This window comes from Schistocerca nitens, chromosome 2 (genome assembly GCF_023898315.1).
Source record: "Schistocerca nitens isolate TAMUIC-IGC-003100 chromosome 2, iqSchNite1.1, whole genome shotgun sequence".
Lineage (NCBI taxonomy): Eukaryota > Metazoa > Arthropoda > Insecta > Orthoptera > Acrididae > Schistocerca > Schistocerca nitens.
In genome coordinates, this window is record NC_064615.1 from 1,079,013,604 (window position 1) to 1,079,027,034 (window position 13,431).

General features: G+C 42.3%; 1 protein-coding gene across 2 annotated transcripts in view; it reads right to left on the reverse strand.

Moving 5' to 3' along the window:
• LOC126237476 (solute carrier organic anion transporter family member 5A1) overlaps positions 1 to 13,431 on the reverse strand; it is a 464,177-nt gene that overhangs the window by 57,058 nt on the left and 393,688 nt on the right. For both annotated transcript variants that reach the window (XM_049947620.1, XM_049947619.1), the window contains exons 4-6: positions 9,150 to 9,430; positions 2,891 to 3,017; positions 905 to 1,121 (exon numbers count right to left, since the gene is read on the reverse strand). In XM_049947620.1, coding sequence (XP_049803577.1) covers positions 905 to 1,121; positions 2,891 to 3,017; positions 9,150 to 9,385 — 580 coding nt within the window. In that variant the 5' untranslated portion in view covers positions 9,386 to 9,430. The remainder of the gene's footprint in view (positions 1 to 904; positions 1,122 to 2,890; positions 3,018 to 9,149; positions 9,431 to 13,431) is intronic.

The window sequence follows — 13,431 nt, forward strand, 5'->3', positions numbered from 1 at the left end:
GCATAATAGGGTCCAATTATTGTTCTGTCTTTTTCCAATTAATCTGTGAGGATTATTCCTTGGGAATCCAAAAAAAAGCCATTACCTTACCAGCTGGAAAAATGGTCTTGCCTTTTACAGTTCACTTTCACCAGCCTTGGTCCATTGTTCTGACTGCTGTTTTGACTCAGATGTGTAATTACGGATTCAATTACGGATGAAGGCTTCATAAACAGTCACAAATCAGTGCAAAAAGTCTTGCAGATTGTGATTAAACATCACCACATATCGTGTCGAAGTGTTATGCCATATGTACTTTTGGTCAACTGTGAGCAATCGCGGCACCCACCTCACACACCTAGCCAAATCTCCATGCAGGATATTATGCACTTTCTAAGCTGAGATGCCTACAACCTCAGCAATCTTGTGAAGTTTTGTTCAGTAGTCTTGCATTACCATACAACAGATTTTGTCAATGGTTTCCTTTGTGGTAACCTTAATTGGAAGGCGAGAGCCCGCGTCATCTTCAGTGCTTGTCCAATCAAGTTTAAATTCATTAATCCAAATGTAAATCATCTTCAACGACACTGAAACATCTGCATGAATGTCATCCAATTCTGTTTTGATTTGTGTGGCAGTCCCACCTTTCAAATGTAAATGTTTAATAACAGCTCGAAACTTGGTCTTATACAGTTTCAGTCACAGCTGACACACTGACCGATTCAGACATCTGTCAACAATGTAATGTATGCTGTAAACCATTGAAATTCTTTATACAATGCTTGGAATAATCAACCTTACCACCTGTGAAGAAGCAACAAAAAATGTACCATTATTTCATGAAAATTTACCAGACTTACCAAACCACCATCGTATATAGTTGATAACCTAATACAATTTTCTTTCTTATATTATATATACTCACCAATTGCTATCCACACAGGAATGTGCCGACGACTACCCAGATAGCTAACAAATATAACTGTGATGACATTTCCAATCTCGTATGATGAAGCTATTAGGCCTGAGAGACTGGACGGTATTTCGAACCTCTTCTCAATTGTTGTAATTACAGAGTTAATATACCCTGAGCTAAGTGCTTGTTGCAGTGTTACTAGGAATGATAACAATAGGACAAACACCTGGAATAAAGCAAAGGATAAAGTTATGCATTATTATATAGTCACACTGGGATCATTCATTCATTCATCACAAACGTATTTCAATATTTTGCTTTCCTGTTATTCTAATGTGAAGGTAACTGTAAAAAGTTAAGTGTATCACAAATATTTTTTACGTTGTATAAATTATATGTTATTTATGGATAGAACATATGCTTAAATTTCAAGCGCATACCATCAAAATCTGTAAAAAGATTAAAACTACTTCTTTCAATTTATAATGTTCACCACAGCAGAACTTTTGCAACTTCATGGGACAGCAATTTTGTTTAACAAGCAGTCCTTGGCAAATTTTGAGTGCCAAGACGGTCAAGCTTCCTGTGCAAATTAATTCCTCTCAAATTAATTTCTAATTGACATTGCCTAATCTCATACCCTAAGCCGACATCCCAAGATATTTATTATTTTCACTGCTATATGTGTATTTACGAATACTGGAGCTGTTTGCCTTTCATTACATGAACCACCATTTAGTCTGCTGCATTATTGTCTTCTGTGCAGGCAAATTATAAAACAGGAAGTGAAAGACTATGATAGCTCTATGTTTATATGAATTTATTCATTTTATATGAAATAACACAAAGCATATGTATGCATTTGCAAACAGATCAATCTCAGTAACTGTAAGTTGTACAAATAATTCTGACTGAAATATACCAAACAAGCCACTGAAACCATGTGGTCAGGAAATTTGTACATAAAAATTCACAGTGTATGACATTTGTTCTGCAGAAAAAATATGAGGGGCATTCAATAAGTAAAGCAACACATTTCTCCCTGAAAGCAGGTTGGTTTTATTCAGTATTCCAATACACCATATTATTTCCCACTGTTTTAACAACAAACTCTATTTTTCAAAATAACCCCTTTCGATGTGATGGCCTTACGCCATCTTAGTGGGAGGGCCTGTATGCCCGCATGGTACCAGTCTACTGGTTGACACCAGAGCCAACACTTTGCTGCATCAATAACCTCATCATCATCCACGTACTGCTTCCCGTGGAGTACATCCTTCATTGGGCCAAGCAGATGGAGGCTGGAATCTGCGAGATCTGAGCTGTAGGGTGGATGAGGAAGAACAGTCCAAGGACGTTTTGTGAGCTCCTCTTGGGTGTGCAGATTTTTGTGAGGCCTCGTGTTGTGATGGAGAAGAAGTAGTTCATTTACATCTCCTCGAATGAGAGTTTCCACACATTCCAACACTGCAGGAGCTACAGTTGTGTGTGGCCAGCTGGTCCACAGTAGATCGGGCAGGTTTGCACGACTCACAGTGCTTTTGTTCACTGACAGGTCTCCGTAGACATTCTGTAAGCACCTACGAATAAATGCGATGCTCTGGTTTTCCTTGAAAAGATACCAAATGTCTGCTCCCTGCTCGGAGTGTAGCTCTGTTACAAATGCCATCTTGAAGGCAACGTATAGTGCTGCAACCTACTGGAACTTTGTGAAAATATAGGGGCTAAGTGGGAATATTCCACCATGCCCCACCACAAATTCTGCATTTTTTCAACTGAAACTGGGAAAACTGGCATTGCATTACTTACTGAATGCCCGTCATCTCCAATTAACACTCTATATTGAAATAGGCTGACACACAATAACTTATTTAATTTAAACCTTTCACATCAATGCAGGTTTACTTTCTTCGACCACAGCAAATGTACTCAGGTCCCACATTAAAACTGACTTCACTGTTGTGTATACAATCTATGCAATTCCAACTTACTCACCTTTATACTCGCAAACCTCTGCAAGAATGGAGGCCTACAGTTAAGGATACCACAATCCTTCGAATCACGAAGAAGGATGGCAGCAGTAAGTTCTGGATACGCGGAATGTGCACGTTCCTTTTCACTCCTGAAAGTTACATATTAAATGATTTCACTATAGAGCTGTGATTATGTATGACATATCTACAGTCTATTAGTTATCCAACAATGAAATTACAAATACAGCTTGAGAAAGAGAAACTCAGTGGTTTACAGTAGGTAGCACTTTGAGGGAAACCAAATGCAATCAAATTTACACGTAATTTATACACTGTTCACGAAAAATAATGGTTTTGTATCAAATTGGAGCTCATTGGCAGACTACCTGCATTCACAGTTGTAGTAGTTAATGATGTCAGTTTCAGTTCTGATGGTGGAAGAAATTTTTATCTGCAGACTTTGGCTAACAAAGGAAAAACAGATAGTGGCACGCTCTTCAGAAGTACCAGACTGCAAGACAGTGTCTTGACTTACACTTCGAAGTTAACAGTAGCAATTCATAGAACAAAGCAGTGTGGTATTATTAAAGATGTGTCATCCGTTGGATGGGGACACAAAAATCAGTGGCACCCTTGGCAGATTTTGAGAGGAGTACGATGTGTGCCTGTACTGGGGTTACTTTCATTTCAACCCATAAAAACGCAAAACCACATGGCATTGCAGGAGTACTTACAACACTCATCCACATATTGCAAACACTAATTAGACACTCTGCATGAGACTGGAACAACACAATGGAAAACCAGTTCCAAGAGGACCTCACCAATTTGCCAAGAGTGTACCTGGACACGAGTTGTGGAGGTGAACTAACGTTTGTTTCATGGTGAATGATGAAAAAAGTGAAAGATTCAATTGCAACTGGCTCTGAATATACTTACTACTAGACAGCATCCATTACATGTTTTGAGTTCCTTCAGTCGTATTGAAATGGTATGACCCTCTATTTAGCAGGGCTAGCAGACCGCGCCAACCCCCCCCCCTCCCCCCCTCCCAAAACAATGACCTCGCCAGCATGCCAACTCTTATGGCCCAAGTGTGGCTCTAATTATCAGGATGGAAACCAGTAAAAGATGTCTAAAAATTTGATGACCTACAATTTAGTCAGCCAGTGAATATGCTCGAGAGAATTAAAGCATGAAATATACTGTAGGAAATACGTGGAGGAGCATTAAACTCACACCTCAAAACTAATGTAAGTACAGAACTGTAATTACAGAAAAACATGATCAAATCATAGCCAAACAACTCAAATTTTCTTAATCTAACACAGGCAGAAATAGTAGTTCCTGCATGTCACATCACACTGAAGTTACATTTGATGGATTTTAGGGATACAAATTGCCAGGCTGTGTTAAGCCAAATTAACAGCTTACTGCTATTCATTTGCTGAATGCCTGGCACACTCACTACCAGGTGACAATTAACTTAAAATGCCTGACAAATCGGTAAGACCAAAGGAGACTTTTAAACAGCTAGGACTGCCAATAACACACAATGGTCCACAGCATAATTTTCATTGTCAATTTCAGATAATAATGTCAAGCAAATGTGGTAATATGATACTGAGCAGTGAAGACTACATATTACAATATATGACAAATAATAGCATACACGTTGGAACTGTTTGCTGGAACAAGACTCAAATTCAGGGCCCTTGCCTTTCAAGGGGAAGTGCCCTACAAGACAAGGCTACCAAAGTAGGACTCGCAACCCATTCCCACAGCTTTACTTCCGCCATAACTTCATCTCCTACCTTCCAATCCTCATTTTCTGTTTGACTAGGCAGAGCTACAACAGCCAAAGCATCTACATGTTTTCTGATAAGTTTGTTATGAACTGCTAAATGCAAATATGTTGAAGATTTTTTTTTAGTTATTCCATATAGTGACATAGTCACTTATGGTTATGGGAAATAACAGGAAAAAAAAAATCGAAAACCAAGTAATTTCAGAAACTGGTTATTTTTAGAGGATTTAACATCAGGTTAAACTAGCGAAAAAAAAAAAAAAGAAACCGATATAACCAAAATCCTTACATTGTGGCTAGCAGCCGGCCGGAGTGGCCGAGTGGTCCTAGATGCTACAGTCTGGAACTGGGCGACTGCTACGGTCGCAGGTTCGAATCCTGCCTCGGGCATGGGTGTGTGTGATGTCCTTAGGTTAGTTAGGTTTAAGTAGTTCTAAGTTCTAGGGGACTGATAACCTGAGAAGTTAAGTCCCATAGTGCTCAGAGCTATTTGAACCATTTTTTTGTGGCTAGCAGATTGACGACCCTGGGCTTCCAATTATTCAACCACCGTCTCCACTCACGAAACCTAGCCCCCTCGGACTATTACCTGTTTCAGAATTCGAAGAAACATCTGAAGGGTAATGTTTTCAGAACAATGAAGTTGTCAAAGACTCTGTTGGAAGCTGGTTTCGTGACCGATCACATGACTTTTCTTTGCACAGACTAGAAAATTTGCAACAACAACGTACCAACTGCATCAGGCTCAGCGGAGAATATATTGCATACACCTAGTTGACAAAAGTCACGGAACAGCGATATGCACATATCTAGATAGCAGTAGTCTAGCATACACAATGTAAAAAAGGCAGTACATTAGCAGAGCTGTCAATTGTGTTCAGGTGATTCACGTGAAAAGGCTTCCAACGTGATTATGTCCACATGACAGACTTTGAACGTGCAATGGTTGGTTGGTTGGTTGTTTGTGGAAGGAGACCAGACAGCGTGGTCATCTGTCTCATCGGATTAGGGAAGGATGGGGAAGGAAGTCGGCCGTGACCTTTCAGAGGAACCATCCCGGAATTTGCCTGGAGTGATTTAGGGAAATCACGGAAAACCTAAATCAGGATGGCCGGACGCGGGATTGAACCGTCGTCCTTCCGAATGCGAGTCCAGTGTCTAACCACTGCGCCACCTCGCTCGGTAATGGTTGTTGGAACAAGTTGCATGCAACATTCATTTTGGAAATCGATATTCCAAGATTCGCAGTTATGTGCCAAGATTACAAAATTTCAGGCATTTCCTCTTACCAAGGACAACGCAGTGGTGGTTTGTCTTCACTTAACGACTAAGAGCAGCGGCATTTGTCAGTGCTAACAGACATGCAACAAATGAATGTGGGACATACGCTGAATATATCCATTACGTCAGTGCCGTCGAAATGTGGTGTTAATGGGCTATGGCAGCAGATGTACCAATGCCAGTGTCTTTGCTAACAGCATGAGATTGCCTGCAGCGCCTCCTGACCTCGTGAACATAACGTAACATAACGTTTGTACCACGACTGGAGAACCGTGGCAAGGTCAGATGAGTCCCAGTTTCAGTCGGTAAGAGCTGATGGTCGGTTCGAGTGTGGCCCAGGCCCCACAAAGCAGTGGACCCAAGTTGTCAGTGAGGTACTGTTCAAGTTGGTGGTGGCTCCATAATGGAGTGGGCTGTGTTCACATGTTCATATGCTGGGCCCTCTGGTCCAACTGAATCTATCATTGTCTGGAAATGGTTATGTTCCGCTACTTTGAGACAATTTGCAGCCATTCATGGACCTCATATTCTCAAACAATAAGGTGTCAACAGACCACATTAGTTCAAGAGTGGTTTTAAGAACATGTTGGACAGTTCGAGCAAATGATCTGGCCACCCAGATCGCCTGACACGAATCCCATCGAACATGGGACACAATCGAGATTTCAATTCGTGCACAAAATCCTGCACACCCCACACTTCAGCAATTGTGGACGGCTGTTGTTGTTGTGGTCTTCAGTCCTGAGACTGGTTTGATGCAGCTCTCCATGCTACTCTATCCTGTGCAAGCTTCTTCAGCTCCCAGTACCTACTGCAGCCTACATCCTTCTGAATCTGCTTAGTGTACTCATCTCTTGGTCTCCCTCTACGATTTCTACCCTCCGCGCTGCCCTCCAATACTAAATTGGTGATCCCTTGATGCCTCAGAACATGTCCTACCAACCGATCCCTTCTTCTAGTCAAGCTATGCTACAAACTTCTCTTCTCCACAATCCTATTCAATACCTCCTCATTAGTTACGTGATCTACCCATCTAATCTTCAGCATTCTTCTGTAGCACCACATTTCGAAAGCTTTTATTCTCTTCTTGTCTAAACTATTTATCGTCCATGTTTCACTTCCATACGTGGCTACACTCCATACAAATACTTTCAGAAACGACTTCCTGACACTTAAATCTATACTCGATTTTAACAAATTTCTCTTCTTCGGAAACGCTTTCCTTGCCATTGCCAGTCTACGTTTATATTCTCTCTACTTCGACGCCGACCGCGGTGGTCTAGCGGTTCTGGCGCTGCAGTCCGGAACCGCGGGACTGCTACGGTCGCAGGTTCGAATCCTGCCTCGGGCATGGGTGTGTGTGATGTCCTTAGGTTAGTTGGGTTTAAGTAGTTCTAAGTTCTAGGGGACTTATGACCTAAGATGTTGAGTCCCATAGTGCTAAGAGCCATTTGAACCATTTTCTACTTCGACCATTATCAGTTATTTTGCTCCCCAAATAGCAAAACTCCTTTACTACTTTAAGTGTCTCATTTCCTAATCTAATTCCCTCAGCATCACCCGACTTAATTCAACTACATTCCATTATCCTCGTTTTGCTTTTGTTGATGTTCATCTGATATCCTCCTTTCAAGGCACTTTCCACTCCGTTCAGCTGCTCTTCCAGGTCCTTTCCTGTCTCTGACAGAATTACAGTGTCATCGGCGAACCTCAAAGTTTTTTTTCTTCTCCATGGATTTTAATACCTAATCCAAATTTTTCTTTTGTTTCCTTCACTCCTTGCTCAATATACAGATTGAATAACATCGGGGAGAGGCAAGAACCCTGCCTCACTCCCTTCCCAAGCACTGCTTCCCTTTTATGTCCCTCGACTCTTATAACTGCCATCTGGTTTCTGTACAAATGGTAAATAACCTTTCGCTCCCTGTACTTTACCTCTGTCACTTTCAGAATTTGAAAGAGAGTATTCCAGTCAACACTGTCAAAAGCTTTCTCTAAGTCTACAAATGCTAGAAACGTAGGTTTGCCTTTCCTTAATCTAGCTTCTAAGATAAGTCGTAGGGACAGTATTGCCTCACGTGTTCCAGTATTTCTACGGAATCCAAACTGATCTTGCCCAAGGTCGGCTTCTACTAGTTTTTCCATTTGTCTGTAAAGAATTCGTGTTAGTATTTTGCAGCCGTGACTTATTAAACTAATAGTTCGGTAATTTTCACATCTGTCAACCCCTGCTTTCTTTGGGATTGGAATTATTATATTCTTCTTGAAGTCTGAGGGTATTTCGCCTGTCTCTTACATCTTGCTCACCAGATGGTAGAGTTTTGTCAGGACTGGCTCTCCCAAGGCCGTCAGTAGTTCCAATGGAATGTTGTCTACTCCTGGGCCCTTGTTTCGACTCAGGTCTTTCAGTGCTCTATCAAACTCTTCACGCAGTATCATATCTCCCATTTCATCTTCATCTACATCCTCTTCCATTTCCATAATATTGTTCTCAAGTACATCGCCCTTGTATAGACCCTCTATATACTCCTTCCACCTTTCTGCTTTCCCTTCTTTGCTTAGAACTGGGTTTCCATCTCAGCTCTTGATATTCATGCAAGTGGTTCTCTTTTCTCCAAAGGTCTCTTTAGTTTCCCTGAAGGCAGTATCTATCTTACCCCTAGTGAGATAAGCCTCTACATCCTTACATTTCTCCTCTAGCCATCCCTGCTTAGCCATTTGCACTTCCTGTCGATCTCATTTTTGAGACGTTTGTATTCCTTTTTGCCTGCTTCATTTACTGCATTTTAATATTTTCTCCTCTCATCAATTAAATTCAATATTTCTTCTATTAGCCAAGGATTTCTAGTAGCCCTCGTCTTTTTACCTACTTGATCCTCTGCTGCTTTCACTACTTCATCCCTCAAAGCTACCCATTCTTCTTCTACTGTATTTCTTTCCCCCATACCTGTCAATTGTTCTCTTATACTCTCCCTGCAACTCTGCACAACCTGGCTAGAGAGGCAAAACAGGTCAATATGGCTGGGGATTTCCAACGACTTGTTGAGTCCAAGCTATTCCGAGTTGCTGCGCAACACCGGGCAAAAGGAGCTCCGATACCATATTAGAAGGTACCCCACTACTTTTGTCGTGTCAGTGTAAATGGGTAAACTCAACACTGTAGCTTTATTCTCTCTAGGAGGGTGGAACTGACCTGTCGACGAGCCCGGACGAGGGGTTCCTGCTGTGGCACTTGACCACGGAGTCGTGGCAGCAGCCGCCTGACGTGCCGGCGCTCACCGTCGTCGTGACGGTCGCGTTCGAGTCGTTGAGGTCCTCGTCTGCGGACGCGGTCTCCGAGTAGAGGCCCGTCATGGCGTACATGGACTCCTGCCGGCGGTGGCCGTGGTGGCCGCCCCCGCCGCCTCCGCCCGCCTGGCACGTCGCCATCTCCTCTGCCGCCTCCGGGCTTCAGCTTAAGGACTCACACATCACCTGCACAAGCAAAAGCGAACGGTCTATAAACAAGATCTCTGCCCTCAACAAACTGCGAAATAACAGGAAGCAAATCAACTTCCACGTAACACCAAACAAACAAAACAACAATAAAACCTTAACGATAAACTTAATGTTGGGGTGCTGAGAAGCATAAGGGCCTAAGCTAAGCACACCATCATCGATTTTGAGGTTTAGCATGTATGCACGTTCGTGACGTGTTGATCTAGTCGGCCGCTGTGGCCGAGCGGTTCTAGGCGATTCAGTCTGGAACCGCGCTACTGCAACGGTCGCAGGGTCGAATCCTGACTCGGGCATGGATGTGTGTGATGTTCTTAGGTTAGTTAGGTTTAAGTAGTTCTAAGTCTACGGGACTGATGACGTCAGATGTTAAGTCCCATAGTGCTTAGAGCCATTTGAACCATTTGTGTTGAGCTTACGGTGAACTAGTTTCATCTCTAGCTGTAGTCCCACATTGTTTTTATCACGCCGTGCGGGATTAGCCGAGCGGTCTAGGGCGCTCCAGTCATGGACTGTGCGGATGGTCCCGGCGGAGGTTCGAGTCCTTCCTCGGGCATGGGTGTGTGTGTTTGTCCTTAGGATAATTTAGGTTAAGTAGCTTAGGGACTGATGACCGTAGCAGTTAAGTCCCATAAGATTTTCACACACATTTGAACATTTGTTCTTATCAGGAGTGTCCAACCGGCGGCCCGCGGGGAGCAAACGGTTCAACGAAAGTATCACTCGCAACCTTTACACGCGATACACCTTCTGAAAGACGAAAACCGAATTTCGAAAACCATTTTTCGTTTTCGTGTTTACATGTTAAGGTCTGAACCGGATCTGCTAGCCCAGTGTAATATGGCGCCTGGAAAACAGCTGTTCGAATGGTTCAAATGGCTCTGAGCACTATGGTAAGTAACTTCTGAGGTCATCAGTCCCCTAGAACATAGAACTACTTAAACCTAACTAAACGAAGGACATCACACACATCCATGCCCGAGGCAGGATTCGAACCTGCTACCGTAGCGGTCGCGCGGCTCCAGACTGTAGCGCCTAGAACCGCTCTGCCACTCCGTCCGGCAAAACAGCTGTTATAGTTTTTGATTTTGCCAGCACAATCACTATTTGTCTTCAGGTAGAGAGATGTAAATAGCTCCAGTCTAATATTTCTACTTATCCTCTACGGTACAAGAGGGCACTCCGTTCATATTAGCGGAAAATTTTCAGAAACAAAAAGAAACCACGCATGTTTCAAAACCGCAGGCGTTTACGTGCGAGAGAAAATCGACTGTGGAATTAGAAAACCGGCAAATATACTCTGTTCATCATTGGATAAACCTGATGTAAAGAGTGCGCCATGTATTCTTGCGCGTTTGCTTGGATCTCATTGGATTTCGTTTCACGTGGAGCGGAAGCCAAACTGTAACCAGAACAGTCAAGTACGATTATGCTGTGTTACACGCACACCGACTGAGAGATAATGAGCGACCACAGCTTTACCGGCGCATTAAACTTGGACAGCACTGGCCAGCCAGCGGTCCAGTTAACCTGCAATGGTGTGGGCAGTTGCAGTTCAGAAGTAAAAAGAGACGGGCAAAGAAACAATATAGCTTCGAATGTCATTTAATACTCCAGTACTACCGCGCGCTTCTTAGGTGACCGGACAGAAAGCATAAAATGCTTTACAAACAAGAGTGATGAAAATTCCTTACTTAAACAGAGGGCAATTTCCCTGTGCGAGCTGTGTGTGGTGCAAAAGCGTACTGCTGGGATTATGCAAATAAAGACTGCCACGTTTTTTGTCTAGTGTACTCGAGTTACTATTTCCTTAAGAGTCCCACACACGAGCGTCAGATCGTAACAATGCAAAATTGTTACGAATTCAAAAAGAGATGTAGGGCTATTTCCTATTGTTGGGAATTCAAAAACGGATGTAGGGCTACATTCTAAAAACAATCAGTTAGTAAGTTTGATTAATGTATTTGCGTGCATCCGGTAGTTAGTAACTGTTCACTGGCTAGATAAATCTCACCAACGTCTGAAGGGAACACACACATTGCATTTAAATTGTACGGAAATAAACCTGGAACGCACTGTACTAACATCACCACACTCTTAATAACATGACAGACGAAAGTATATATTCGTACGTCACAAAATACACAGCAAAAGAGCAAAGGTATGCATAATATTAACGTACCTTAGTGCCGTGGGCAAACATTATGTATGCCCTATTGAAGATCATAAAAGGCTGTAAAGATAAACATTTCTTATTAGAGATTTGAGGTAAAACTAATGTAGACACAGTTAGCCGCCATTAAATGTGGCTAACGTGAAATTTTAATTGTGTTTAATACTATATCTAACAATACACTGATAATTTTGCTCACAACTCTAAAGGATATGAAGAATTCGCGGAACTGTCGAGTGTTCCTGGGCGCGCAGACTTTCAAAATTTGTAATTACTCTTTGCCGTGTGCGAGAAAACTGGAATATTTGCTGATGCTTACGAAAAACAATCTTTGGTATCAGCGATGCACGTAACGGAACCGGATTCCACGTTTGCTAAAAAGATAACATAATATTGTATAGAGGGTAAGAAGTATTCACATTTTGACGAGGTTAGCAGTTAAGGAATTAGACTGCTAGTGAGTAAAAAGTTACGACTGCTCCTTTGGTTCTTGTCCGCTACAAGAAGCATGAAAAATCGTTTCTTACTGCTTGGTCGTCTATTATTCATGAACAATGTGTCTTAACTTGGCAACGGGGCAGACGCCCAATAGGTCTTCGTTATTACTGGAAACTAAGCCTCCAGTAATATATACTAGCGTATACTCTAATGTATACTAATGCATATTAGTATCATTAGATTACTGACTTCAACAGAATCGGCTATATCCGCGCGCAGGTGAAGAAGGAGGGGTAATTATTTTTTAGTAAAATTGAGGACAAAGTTACTTTTTCTTGAATGGTGCTGCAGGTGAATGCGAGGAGTGGATTTTCTTCGCACAGTACCGCCAACATACCTGAGCTACTTGTTTCTATTTTTCTGATGGCAATGCACACATTAAGGCTTGCTTTTCCGTCAAGGAGCTGTCGGCAACACCCACAATGGAGTAGGAAGTGCTCCTTCTTTCATTTTAGCAAAATGAAACATAAGACAGCACGACGAAACGAAACACAAATCGTCAATGAGTATTGTATAGTTTAATCTCTAAGGACGGCAACAACGGATAGTAACTGCCGGAGCCAAAACACCGGCGACTCTACGTATCGTACAAGAACTGCCACTTCTGACGACTGAAAACTTGGGAGCTGCAATAAAAAGAACAAGTGTACTTAAAATGCTTGTTAATGAGGCAGCGGTATAGATGACTACGTTTTTGTACTAAAGGTCCAAGTACTCCAAGGTACTTCTATCCACCTTCGCGTGTTTAAAACCAAAATAAATAAAAAAAAAAGTTGCGACATTGAGTGGAATAGCGCAAATATGGAAGTGTAGCAAGCATATTACTATAAATATGACTCGCTAAGCGTTCAGAACAATCATGTGAATGGATTTTTCTTTCTTTTCCTGATGGAACAACATATTTATGAATTCATATATAAAAGTGTGTATATTCTGTTACACTGAAGAGCCAAAGAAACTGGTGCGCCTGCCTAATATCGTGTAGAACCCCCGCGAGCACGCAGAAGTGCCGCAACACGATGAGGCATGGACTCGACTAAAGTCTGAAGTAGTGCTGGAGGGAATTAACACCATGAATCCTGCAGGTCTCTCCAGAAATCCGTAATAGGACGACTGAGTGGAGATCTCTTGTGAACAGCACGTTGCAAGGCATCCCAGCTATGCTCAATAATGTTCATGTCTTGGGGGTTTGGTGGCCAGCGGAAGTGTTTAAACTAAGAAGAGTATTCCTGGAGCCAACCTGTACCAATTCTGGACGTTTGGAGTGTCGCATTGTCCCGTTGGAATTGCGCCAGTCCTTCGGAATGCA